The following is a 13130-nucleotide window of genomic DNA, read 5'->3' on the forward strand; positions in this document are numbered from 1 at the left end:
TAACCTCCTAAGACCCAAACTCTTCCACGACATGCATTTTTAATTTCTCTTGGATATTTGGGCATATTGGGGCCCAATGAATGTAAAAACAAAGAATTTCCAGATTTTTTTTTTTTTTTACCTTATTTTTGTTTTTAAGAAAAATGAGAGCCACAAATGAGGATATTCATTTAAAATTTTGATAGGACAGTAGCAGTATAATGTCCTCGTAAGTGGATATCAGGCCCATGTAGAGCAAAATTTAGTATTTTGGTCTAAATAACTCAAAATGTGATGTCCACGTATGTGGACGGCAGGTCCTAGGAGGTTAAACGAGTAATTCACGGCCTAGGTGGTTTTCAGAAAGCTGACCTTGAGGTCGAGGTCACTGGGATTCAAACTCGTCTGAGATTTTTAGCAGACAGACCTACAGTATGAATCCAGTGTCATGTTCCCAAGATTCACCTCTGAGCTCGACTTTGAGACCAAGGTTACCAAACTTCATCCCTAAAAGGGATTCAGACTTTTCGTTTCAGATTTTTAGTAAATGCACCTATGCCATCAATTTGAAAAGCAATTGGACTTCCATCTGGAGTCATCCTGTTACAAGATTTTCAGACAACCTGACCTCTGACCTTGAGGACGAGGCTGCCAGGAGTTGTTAGTAGATGCACTTATGGTATCAATATCAAAATCCTACTTCACCTCGTTTTCAAGTTATCACACTATAAACCTGTTATGTTTTTTTCTATGACCCTCTAAAGAAGCCAATTAAGCTCTTTTCCCCATTTTCCAGTCCTTTTGCCAAAATAAGCCAAGCTGATCCGCTTCTGGCTATAGCTACATATTTATTAAACAGACATGACAGGGGCATTGTTATTCTCAAGTAATGGCATAAATCAAATGAGGCATGTTTTTAATGTGGTCCGACAAAGGAACTGGCGACTGCTACCATTACCATAAAATTTACTGCTACGAATAACTGATTGGCTGTCACATAAAAATGAATTTTTCATATGCTACAGTACCCTGAATATGCAGCTTTGATAATAAAACTTCCTTTGGCAACAAACAATAATTCAAGAAGCACAAAGAACCTTTTAAAGTCCATCAGCAGTTTACAAAACAACGTAGTCAGTATTTACAAAAAAAAAAAAGACTCAAAGAAATCGATGTTTTCGTTACCTTCTCGGACATAAAAATTATACAATAAACTAACTATTACTGAAGCAACAACAAAAGCTCTGCTCCCAATTTAGCTAGAGTGAATTCAGTCCACATAGACATCAATGTTATGTACATTTTAAAACACAAGAACATTATTTTCTTCCTAGACTCCCAAAAGTCTCAAAACACTGTTTGCTTGAAAAGAAAATGTTTCAACACTTTTAAAGTTGCATAAAAACGGTGACGTCAATAAATTATAAAAATAGTGTACTACTGAAAAATCGTTTAATACATCAACACTGTGCATAACAATAGAAGAAGTCAGCTTTTGCCAGGTTTGCAGAGGGTATTGCTTCACAGTATGTGGACATCACTGATTGGTCTTGCCAGACAAAAGTTTACTTCTGAAGTGAAAGTCAAAATCAGTTCTACACAGTAAGAAAAACACTATACAAAGGTAAGGAGAGCATCCCTTAAAATAAGGAATATATGTAACAAGACCAATGCCAGGAAGCTAAATGGAGAGCTACAACCACCACCGCCTGGCTTTCATATAATGAACACCACTGGTGACAACAACGCAGCAATAGCTAGTCTGGAAAGAGACTTTGAGTTAAAAATACTGAGAGCTGTGACGTCACCAAGAGGTTTTACATACTTGTTTGTTATGTCCAACCTGTTTTTGAGCCACTGTTTGGTGAATCAGAGTAACAAAAGAAATGTGGAACCGGTTTTTTTAGGAAGTAAAAAGCAGCAACGGCAGTGAGTGACCAAAAAATGTACGACAAAGAAGTGACGCAAAGAACAGTTTGGTGTTGAGCCAGTGTGTCCAGCGATGTTATCTGAGATCTTTGGTGGCTTTGGGGACTTTGAGAACTTTGTAAATGTCATTGGAAAAGACTGTGGTAAAGTGGGGTCGAGAGTTCCTGGAAATATGGGTGCAGAGGGGGGTTTTGCCAACATTTTGGGGGTCCTCAATATCCCAGATCTCCGGCATGCTGCACCCAGGTCTGATGGAGAGGAAGAATGAGAAAGAAAAACAAGAATTAAATAAGATAAAAGGCAATGTTAAAGGTTTCAGGGATACCATTTTGCTGACCCACATCCACCCATCTACATTAAAGGGACGGCTGTGGTGCGTGTGAGCAGCTTCAAGTTCCTGGGAGTCCACATCTCCGAGGATCTCATCTGGACGACCAACTGCTCCAAGCTGGTCAAGAAGGCTCACCAGCGCCTCTTCTTCCTGAGGACTCTGAGGAAGAACCACCTGTTCTCAGACATCCTGGTGAACTTCTATCGCTGCACCATTGAGAGCATCCTGACCAACTGTATAACAGTCTCGTTTGGGAACTGCTCTGCCTCGGACCGGAAGGCGTTGCAGAGGGTTGTGAAAACTGCCCAGAGCATCACCGGAGCACATCTTCCTGCCATAAGTGACATCTACAGGAAGCGGTGTCTGAAAAGGGCTGGGAAAATCATCAAAGACCCCAGTCACCCATCACACGGACTCTTCACCCTCCTGCCCTCTGGGAGGCGCTACAGGAGCCTCCGGACTAAGACCACCAGGTACCGGAACAGCTTCTTCCCTACAGCTGTCAGACTCCTGAACTCTGCCTCCTGACATCTGACCCAAGTTAAACTCATGGACTGAACATACACACACACCCACAACCACCTACACACACACACACACAATGGACAAAAACAAACAAATGGACAACTGTACCCTCATACACACAATAATAACATGGACTGAACAACCACTCACAACCACTAGCACTTTGTATAGCCTCTGTAGAAATTATCCACATATTTCACTTATCTTAACTGCACTACTGTATAATTCTGTATAAACAATCATTCTGTACAATACGATAATTTTAATTCTACAACTGTTTACAACTTGCATAGTTCATATTTGTGTATAGCTTTTTTTATTTCATATTTGTGTATAGTTTTCATATTTATATCCTGTTCATAGCCTGTACATACTTATAGTTATAGCATATTCATAACACACCTTCATACCGTGTACATTGTAACATACCCATAATAGACCCATATTTTGTACCCTCATACCTATATTACAGAAATGGGTCTGTTATATCTATATATCTATATTATTGCTAATATATATTTGTAATATATCTATATCATGGCTAAAGCACTTCTGGATGGATGCAAACTGCATTTTGTTGCCTTGTTCTTGTGACATGTGCAATGACAATAAAGTTGAATTCTATTCTATATTGTCTGTCTTTTTAATCCCTTTTTGAATATATTCTTCATATTTTTATTGTGCTGTGACAACAAAAAGATTAATGGAAAGAGTGGTCAAAACAGATTTAACAGCAAACTTAATGGTTGCACTGTTTGCCTAAAAGGTATAACAGTTGTCCAGCAGGGCAATGGTCCCCAAACTTTTTTGCGCCACTGACCAGTTTAATGTCAGACAATATTTTCACGGACTGGCCTTAAAGGTGTTGTGGATAAATACAACAAAATAAAATGATACGACCAACACAAAAACTGTGGTATTTTGTAAACATAATAACAAACACGAATTCACTGTGTAATTGTGCAACTTTATTAGCAGCGTCCTCCTGAAATGCGCCAACAACATTGAGAGTAACATCCTCCTCTCTGCCCCTTAATTCTCTCTGGTAGCTATGGTAACGCGTAAATATTTCTTTCAAAATAAGACACATAACTACAACACGGGAAAAGACAGAGTAAACGATAAAAACCATGAAAACCATAACTTTCACACCCGAACCTCAACTCTCATGGACTGGTACGAGTCCACGGCCCGGGGTTTGGGGACTGCTGCAGCAGGGGGTCGACTTAAGCTTGTCTACTGTGCACACGACAATGAAAGGAGCAGCGGTGCTGTTGCAGTACCTGGTTCGCCTGGTGCACCATGAATCCTCAAGGATGAAAAAGTCCACTCCCAGCTTCATGAGGTTCCTTTTCACAGTTTCTCCAGACATGCGGCTGTACATGGAGTAGACCAGCTTGGTTCTCTCTCTGTGAGGATCAATGATGTTATAAAGTGTGATAAATTAGTGGGATGAGAACAAAAAGGTAATAAAGCGCCTGTATTTTTATGGGAATGTGTGGGGAAAAAAACTGACTCAACATTTTTTCTTCCAGAATTAAGTTAATGAAGTGAAAAGCAGCACAATCATCATTTGAATAATGGTCGTTTTAAATGCCTGTTTGGTGCAGTGTTTGATTCCTTTCTTTTAATGTCAAAAATCTTTACCTGTAAAAAGATGAATGAAATTGTGAAATAAATCTTTTACAGCTAATTTAATGCTAGATTGGAGATTGAAGAAGAGCTGTAGATTCCTCTGACCTCAGCCCAGCGTCTTCGTAGTGAGGGTGGTTGACAATAGGCCGACCTGTGGAAAGCTTTACGCTGGCCATGGTGGGCATCGCTCCAGCAAACACAGCATCTGCAATCAAAGCAAAAACCAAATAAAAAAAACACAAACAAAAAGCAGAGCATCAAACAGGAACAGTTTTCATTCATTAGATTATTTACAGTACTTGTTCTTCATAATTTATAACAATAGAATATACTTTAAAATTTTATGCTGCAATCGGGGCGAGCTGCTTATTAATCTTAATACTTCTTACAACAGAGTTGTTTTAGTCACATTAGGGTTAAGCCCAACACCAGAGCTACTGCTTAAAAGTAAGAACAGCCGAAAATCAGCATCTAAGATTAGTTTTTAGGGGCTTTATTAGTTTTAAAATTGATTTAGATTATTACAGATCACACATGGTGTGACATCGTGTTAGAATTCTCTAAAAAACAAACATTACAATAATACCCAACATATTTAAGTGATTTAACTGATGACTGACTTAAATTCCAAATTTCCAATCAAGATTCTGAAAGCATTTAGCTCTTTTTATTTAGAAGGATAATCACCACTATTGTTTGCTTGGCAGCGATGAAAGCAGGCAAGGTCACTCACTAGGACGGGTGTTTTCCTGGATCCAGTCCAGCAGCTCCTCCTGGGGCAGGTTGCTGAACTCTCCGATGATCGCCCACTGGGCCTGCAGATTGGTCATTCCCTGTATGGCCATAATGGCCAATACAGCAAAAACCACAGTGTGCTGCTTAAACTTCTCCCCAATCCAGCCAAAGAGCTGAAGGGACAGAACATACTTATTATATTTAAGTAAAGAGGAGACTTTGTAGGTAAAACAATATTGAAAGCTGTTTTTTTGTTTTGTTTTTGTGCATCACTGAGAGACAGACCTGTCTGGAGCAGATCAGTGACGCCATGATGCACATGTGTGGTGTCAGGAAAAGCTTCAGGCGCATAATGAGGATGGCCAGGACAGCAAAAGCCATCAGCTGCAGACTGTGGTACACCAGCTACAGAGAAACAGGTTCACACACAGATCGAATCAAAACTGACACACGGAGAAAATTAAACAAATCCACAGTCCTCTTACCAGAAACTCTTCTGCAGCAGAGTTTTAACAAAATCTGTTTGACTCATAAAACACAACTTGACTGACACTGCTATATATAAATATATAAAGCCATATTTCATAGTATTTTACATTGCTGCCATAATGACTACTTATCACAAAGTGCTTTTCAAACTGATTAAAGGGCAGAGCGTATATTACAACTTAGACCTGACATTTTCCCTACTGTCAGGTTCTGCTAAAATATTTCATCAAGTTGTCAAATGATTGAAATTTAAATATATTGTAAGTAATTTAAGAAGTAAAAATGGAGCCATTGTGGCTCAAGAGGGACAGCTGGTTGTCTAGCAACCGTAGTTGTGCTGCTGGACAAGATGCTGAACCCCAGATTGCCCAAACTCATTGAATCGCACCACATGAAAGAGTGCAAGTGGCTTTTTAGTAAAAAGCACTTTGACTCCTCAGAGTGGAAAAATTCTATATATAGATACCAGTTCAAAAAAACTCAACGTTTCATCTGTGGATACAAGCCTACAGTGTGTCCACCTTTGAGGTGTAACAAATATATAGATGGTCTGTTATTAAATGTACTGCTCAAACAAAAAATAAATAAATAAATGAATCACAATAATAAAACACAAAGTCAGTTAAGTTTAGAAATATCAATCAGTTCACTTAGGAAGCAGAATCCATTGTGAACCCATTTTACATCCTGTGGTGCAAATCAAAGTAAAAACAGGTGCACTGGAGAGACAACAGCAAAACCACCCCAGAAAAAGAACGGCTTTTCAGGTGGTAACTACAGGCCATTACTCTCTCTCAGTATCTGTTACTATCCTTGTTACAGTTGGGAGGATGAAAGAGAACCTGCAGCCCAATCAGGTTGCAAAGGTAGTATGCTATGTCTGCCAACATAGTCTCCAGAGTGTGGAGGAGATGGCAGGAGACGGGCCGTTACACGAGGAGAGCTGGACAGGGCTTTGGAAGGGCATCAACCAAACAGTGGGACTGTATCTACTTTTTTGTGCTCTACATTATGACCTACAGAAGGTTACGTGTGTTCATGTTTCTGACCAAACTTTTGAAAAACAGACTTCATGAGGGTGGGGTGAGGTCGTGGGGTCTTTTTGTGAGATCTATGCTGATAAACCAGCATTTGCCTGAAAACACCAGAACTGGCAGGTATGCCAATGGCACAATTGACAGGAAAAAAAAAAAAATTAGACACAGAATGGCAAATGTTATGATGCCTGCAAAACCATCTTTGAATACAAAAATGTCACCATTAAAAAAAAGCATTAACAAAACCAAAAATACAGCAATTGTTAAAAAGGCCGCTATGTTTTGTTTGAAATTAAACTCAGTATTTAGTCTTTAATGATGTGTCTTAATGTTTGGCCTCCTGTTGCTCTCTGTTTTAAATGACAATCAGCCAACTGAGTACTCTGGATTCAACGCCACAGATGGAAAAGTTACAGATGACAGCTGTGCCGTTTACGGACATTAAAGTGCAGACACATTTCAGTAATGTTAGTGTCGCTCATTTGATGTAGGATTGGATTATGCAATCAAATGTATTTGATCTAAATTTGTGCTGCAAACTAAAAAACAAACAGTGGAAGTTGTCATTAACTACAATCAGAAACAGTACTGCGCTCTGCTCCTTAGCTATGATCTCTTGAGTACATTTTAACCTGTATTTTCCTGCGCAGTGAGAAAGTGTTCCTCTCTGAGCATTTATAGACCATCAGAGCCATTATATGGGCAAGCTTTAGAAACTGAACATCTGAACATTTTACTGCCCAGGGAGAGATATTACAGAAAATGACATGAAGCAGCTGGGAGAAGCAGACAAAAGGCAGCAGAGTGGGATTTCATAGCAGAAGGGAAAAATGCCTTTGATTTCCTGGTAATGAGAAAAGGGATCAAAATCACTCTGGGGCATAGAAACTGAGCAGACTTCACTGCACGGGAGAATATAATCATATACAACAGGTTTAGGAAAAGGGAACACGTGGAGGTGTGGTCAAGATAAATATATGCAGATATAACAATTAACAAAAACATAAATGATGTACAGAGTATTTTTCTCACCTCTCCTTTTGCAGCTATTTCAGACCTGCAACACAGAACAGAGAAATATGTGAAACCAGCTGCCCACTCAAAACAAAAATCAAGCAATTATTTTACTTTTAAAGGTAAGACACTGCAGTATTTTAAAGCATTTCATTTTCCCTGTTAAACACAGTTTCTGTTTGATCAACAGAATACATCAACTCCTTAAAATCACCCTAGAGAGGAAGCCTCACCCTGCAGCTTCATCAGCATCTTCAGTCTTGGCCAACGTCTTCTCCCCGTGCCTCAGGGACCGGACTACATCCTGGACGGTCTGAAAAAGACAAATACTTAGAAGGATATTTCTTCTTATGTTTAAATGCTCTGCATATCATGCTTTGTCAAACTGATTCATGTGTTCTTAGCTTAGCGTGGGCAGGGCATAATGAGATTAAATCATATAAATAGGACTCCCTCAAATATCTTTCCTCTGATGTTTCCCCCTCTACAGATGTTAGCGTGACCAGAATCAGGGGGAAATCTTTTCATTCTTCCCTTCCTTAAAGGCTTAAATATAAAATATCAGTTCTTGACAAGTCCAAGTAAAACAACTCCAGTTTACTGAAACTGAAACAACAACACCTGAATTTAAAAAAGCAGACAGCAGCTTTGTCTTTCAGCTGCTGTGAAGGAGAAGCTCACGGCTCAATAAGTGATTTGATCTTTATGTCTGACTGTCTGCTGTTCTGAAAGGTGAGATCGTAGCTTTCATACTGCAGACACTTTCTGACAGTCATGCTGCATAATTTCTTCTTCACAGAAGAGTTTGAGATTTTAACAAAACAAAAAATGTCTTATACACGACAGTTTGGGCTTTCTTGCCTTGTCTGCCAACATTTCCTCACCTCAAGACTTTTATAGAAGTTGTATAAGTAATGTAGCATTTCACTGATGAATATTTTCTTGTCATTGTGCATTTTAAATTGCTTCTTAGATTTTTTTTTTTTTTTTTGACAGATCAGATCCTAATGCAAAGCTGCACCACCACAACTCAGACACCAAATCCAGAGTTATCATTTGGCACTAGTGTGTGCATGTTAGTCAAAGAAAGCATAAAGGTATGGAAAGCAAATTTACTTGTATAAATGTGTGTATGATGGGTAAATGGTAAATGGCCTGTATTTGTATAGCGCTTTACTGGGTGACCGAGGCTTGTAGTGAAAAGCACTTTTGAGTGCTCAGAGCAGAAAAATTCTATACAAGTGCCAGTCTATTTACAATATTCATATAATACTTCTCAGAAATACAGCTGCTTCATACATGCTTTTTTGCAGCGTTATTAACATTAGGATGCAGTGAATAAAATGACTCGGGAGCTAGCTTAACTACATTAGTCTGTAGCTTTACAAGTTGCAGAAAAATACCATTATTACTACAGTAGTTTTCCCACTGGGTAGGATTACTTCAGGAGTTTTGTGAGGTAGGCAATTAAATTTTATCATTACAGATTATATGAGATCCTAAAAGAAGATTAACTTGCACTCGCAATGTTTACATGAAATAATCCAAAAGCAACCAATCACGTCTTCAATTTAGATTTTAAAAGTGTTTTTTTTTTTTTTACACTCCAGAAACAGCAGCCAGTGTTACCCACTATCAAGTCATCTTCCCTTTAATTTTATGATGAGCTGCTTAAAAATATTAAGTATCTAAGCTCATCAGCCAGTATGTGTGATCTTCTCTGGAGTTTTTACAGTAAAAGAACGTTTTCTATAATTTGCACCTCTCATATGAACCATGATGTGGTGACGATGTTGGCTTGTACCTTTAGTGTCAGTCTGTCACCATGATATTTATATAGCCAGAAACTGCATATTAATGCTGCTTTCATAAGATTTCAGCAAAATCATCCAGCCTTCCAAACATTCAACAGCTGAATGTGAGAAGGTGGACTTATGAAGTCAAATGTCAACTGTTTGGGCGATTTCGATGGTTCAATATGCAGGAATGTACTGTAAACTGTAGCATAGGCGGTACAAGAACAAAAAGAGCACTGACTAAGACAGATCTTGCTAATTTTTATCCATTTTCCCACAGACCGAGAGAAACCTACGACTGTTCTGAGCAAGACTTCCCCAACCACCTCACCTGATACTGTCTGCTGCTTTGAAAACAAATGTTTATCCTTTTCATAGGGATGGTTTCATGCCTACAAGTGGACTTACCCTGCCAGCAATGAGAGCAACCACCAGCACATTGATGGGCAGCAGCAACGTTTTAAGGTAACGCACAGGAGTCTGAGGCAGAGAAGCAGACAATTCAGTTCAATTCAATTTTATTTATATAGCGCCAAATCACAACAACAGTCGCCTTAAGGCCCTTTATATTGTAAGGTAGACCCTACAATAATACATTCAGTGACAGAGGACAACTATCACATCTGAGCATTGTAGTATATCTAAGCTGAAATAATTTCAAGGAGGAGCCCGGCGAATGAGAGACTAATGCACAGCAAATTACTACTAAATTACAAAAATGGTTATAAAAATAAATAACAGTTTGGGAAATTCTTAATTGAGCACTGCAATAATTAACTGCAAATGGTTAAAGGGCAAAATATTATGAATCCTGATATGTTGCAATTCTATATATAATAAACAGATTACAATAAAAATGCAAAGTGCTAATTAAAGAAAATGAATCTTAAAGCATTAAGAAAGTATATGACTGCACTGATTACAGCTGATTTACTGCATTTTGCTGTTCCATGCACTGTTTTCTCTGCAGTGCTGAGAGACCACACACAAAACCAGGCGACTGTCTAGCCCATAACTCAGCCCAAAATGAGCTGCCAGGTTTTGCTGTCAGAGTTTGTTTCTTGTCAAATTCAGAGCACAGTTCTGGTTTCCTCCACACTCAGCCCTGCTGTAAGACAATCCAGCAACTCTGATACAAAGGAGCAGGCCTTTTACAGCATTTCTGACATCTTCACAGGACTGACATTTTAAAAAGTGAGACCTGGCAAGATTTTCCTCACAAAACTGCCTGAGACTGTCATTTTATCAGGGAAGGCTTCAGCTCAGAATCACAGTGATCACTCGTCATCCTTTAGTGGGAGGGAGACAAATTTTAGCTCTGACAAAGGAACGGAATTTACCTCCAACTCCATGAAGTCAAATTCAGCAGCACACGTATACATCAGAGTGTGAAAGTCCTTGTAGCTCGTGAACTTAGACTTGATCAGTCCACTGATGTGAGCCTAGAAAACATACATTTTTGAATAAAACTTTATTCCACCCTGTGAAAAAAAAAGTTATTCTTTAATTTTACATACTTTAATTCTGTTCTTAATAATTCAATTTGACATTTTCTGATAGTGAATATCAAACATGGCTCAAGTGCTCCATATGGCTAGTCCATTTACATTTATATTAACTGATCTACTATATCAGCCCACTTATGAGGTCATTTCTGGTTCATCTACTTAATATCTACACAATGACCTAAAAATGTTCATTTCCATTATTAATGTTGAGTCAAGAAAAAGGGGTTGATTTTACAGACGGGAAGTTAGAGTTACTTACATCATCAGAGGCACCCAAAACTGTGGATAGCAGGAATTTAAGCAGAACTGTTGAGCAGACCCAAGCCAGACCCTGCATGACCTGTATAGAAAAAAACAAAACAAAAACCAGATCTACATTGGTGGATTGACATGTTCAAATACACACATAAAACTCAGACAGGCGATGTATGGTGGTGAAGAACAAAGCAGTTAAACCATGAGGCTGACTGGACAACTACATAAACAAAAGCATGCTTACTCTTTGAGATGTTAGCTTCAAATATTTTAGCACAGCAGGGATACCCGACTGTCTGATAACACTCTGTTCTGTTAGATAAACATTGTATGATCTCTATCTATCTATATACATATATATATGGACGGCGTCAACGCGTTAATGAGCTAACCGCGCTAACGCCGTGCAGCCCCACGCACGGGGTGATCCGCGGTAACTCAGAGATTTAACGTCACTTTAACGAGATTAACGCTGACAGGACTAATATATAGAATTATTTTTTTGGGATATTCATGCAACCATTTTCTCATTTTATTTTTTCCTCCTAAAAGTGTGTGAATGGTGTAAGAATGACACAATGACTGTAAAGTGGAAACATGTAGTTGTGCAGTAAAGCATAGAAAACAAAACTCTTTAGTACCCAGATGACAATGCCTTGTCTGAAGACTTGAGCAAATCGCTCCCTCATTGCAATGATTACCTAAAAAACAATAAAACAACAAATCATAACAAATGAAAAGCAAGTGACATTACGGGACTATAAAGAAAAAAAATACAACACAGTTACTGTTACACAACTGTGTAATCTTACAAATATGCTGAAATTTAAACCCACCTGCATCACTGATCAGAGTAAACGGGACTGACTCGAATCAATCAATGACTAAACATATGCAATACAGGAGCCTCCAACTCACCCAGATTGACACTAGCGAAGAGGCATAGAAGGATGTAAGGAGCATGGAGTTACCAAACATCAGGACAAAGCAGACGCCGAGTGTGATCTGCAGAAAGAGGACAAAGAGAAAGCATTATTCCTCACATGAACGTGGTATTCAAACGACTAAGGGCCGTTTAGTGTAGCCACGTCCTATTTGGTGCAGCTTGTTGTGCATTACCCGTGTGTGCAATTAAACAATGCTGAACATCCAAGCTTGGCAGGTAGTGCTGAGGTTTAGCCAGCATTTCTATTGCTGCCATAAAAACACTTAGTCCCATGTTCACTGCCAACAGCAAAAAACGTTTCTGTAGCAGGACGATCGTCAGGGATACAGCGTATTAATAGTCTGCCTGCCACTGTTGATGTTGGCGTTTGTATGTTTAAAAAAAACAACAACAACACTTTTATTATGTAAACATGCATTAATGTATTAAAACATAAATATACAGCCACAACTAAAATACAGTCCTATTCAATGACCTCTTTATAATGTTGACAGTTATGACAAACCAGGGGCACTGGCTTCTGCAGCTACTGTAATTATTCTGAAAAACTGTTGTAGATACTTATTAGAAAAATTATACCGATTATGAAACCGCTGCAATGCTTTACAGATTGTAAAAAGACTTTGGCATTTTATATATAAAAAGGTTTATTTTTTCTGCTTCTGTGGCTTCTGTGATGAGTCTAAACTCAGAGTATTGGAAACGTAAATGATACTGCCAGATGAACCTCAGTGGTGACAGTCAAAATGTTACCAGTTATTCAGGCACTGAACAGATATTTTTACTGAAACATCATTATTATCATCATCATATTGATGAATGTTTGCTCTAGAAAATGTCAAAGTGCTTTTCGACTGATCAAAATTGCTTTGATTACTTAGTACCGTACATAGATTCAGGTTCTCATAAAAGTTCCAGAAATTTGGTGCTAATCAACACTGAAAATTTAGA

At 38.6% G+C, this 13130-nt stretch overlaps 1 protein-coding gene across 2 annotated transcripts in view; it reads right to left on the minus strand.

The window, feature by feature from the left end:
• Positions 1-13130, minus strand: part of dpy19l1l (dpy-19-like 1, like (H. sapiens)) — a 32491-nt gene that overhangs the window by 4981 nt on the left and 14380 nt on the right. The window contains exons 11-22 of one of the 2 annotated variants that reach the window (XM_003450295.5): positions 12152-12238; positions 11875-11934; positions 11238-11318; positions 10811-10912; positions 9879-9950; positions 7908-7987; positions 7693-7717; positions 5420-5539; positions 5133-5307; positions 4505-4604; positions 4048-4173; positions 341-2156 (exon numbers count right to left, since the gene is read on the minus strand). In XM_003450295.5, coding sequence (XP_003450343.1) covers positions 1985-2156; positions 4048-4173; positions 4505-4604; positions 5133-5307; positions 5420-5539; positions 7693-7717; positions 7908-7987; positions 9879-9950; positions 10811-10912; positions 11238-11318; positions 11875-11934; positions 12152-12238 — 1200 coding nt within the window. In that variant the 3' untranslated portion in view covers positions 341-1984. Of the gene's footprint in view, positions 1-340; positions 2157-4047; positions 4174-4504; positions 4605-5132; positions 5308-5419; positions 5540-7692; positions 7718-7907; positions 7988-9878; positions 9951-10810; positions 10913-11237; positions 11319-11874; positions 11935-12151; positions 12239-13130 lie in introns of those variants that run through there. The other variant, XM_025911596.1, reaches the window with a different exon arrangement.

The sequence above is a fragment of the Oreochromis niloticus genome, linkage group LG11, assembly GCF_001858045.2.
Source record: "Oreochromis niloticus isolate F11D_XX linkage group LG11, O_niloticus_UMD_NMBU, whole genome shotgun sequence".
NCBI lineage: Eukaryota > Metazoa > Chordata > Actinopteri > Cichliformes > Cichlidae > Oreochromis > Oreochromis niloticus.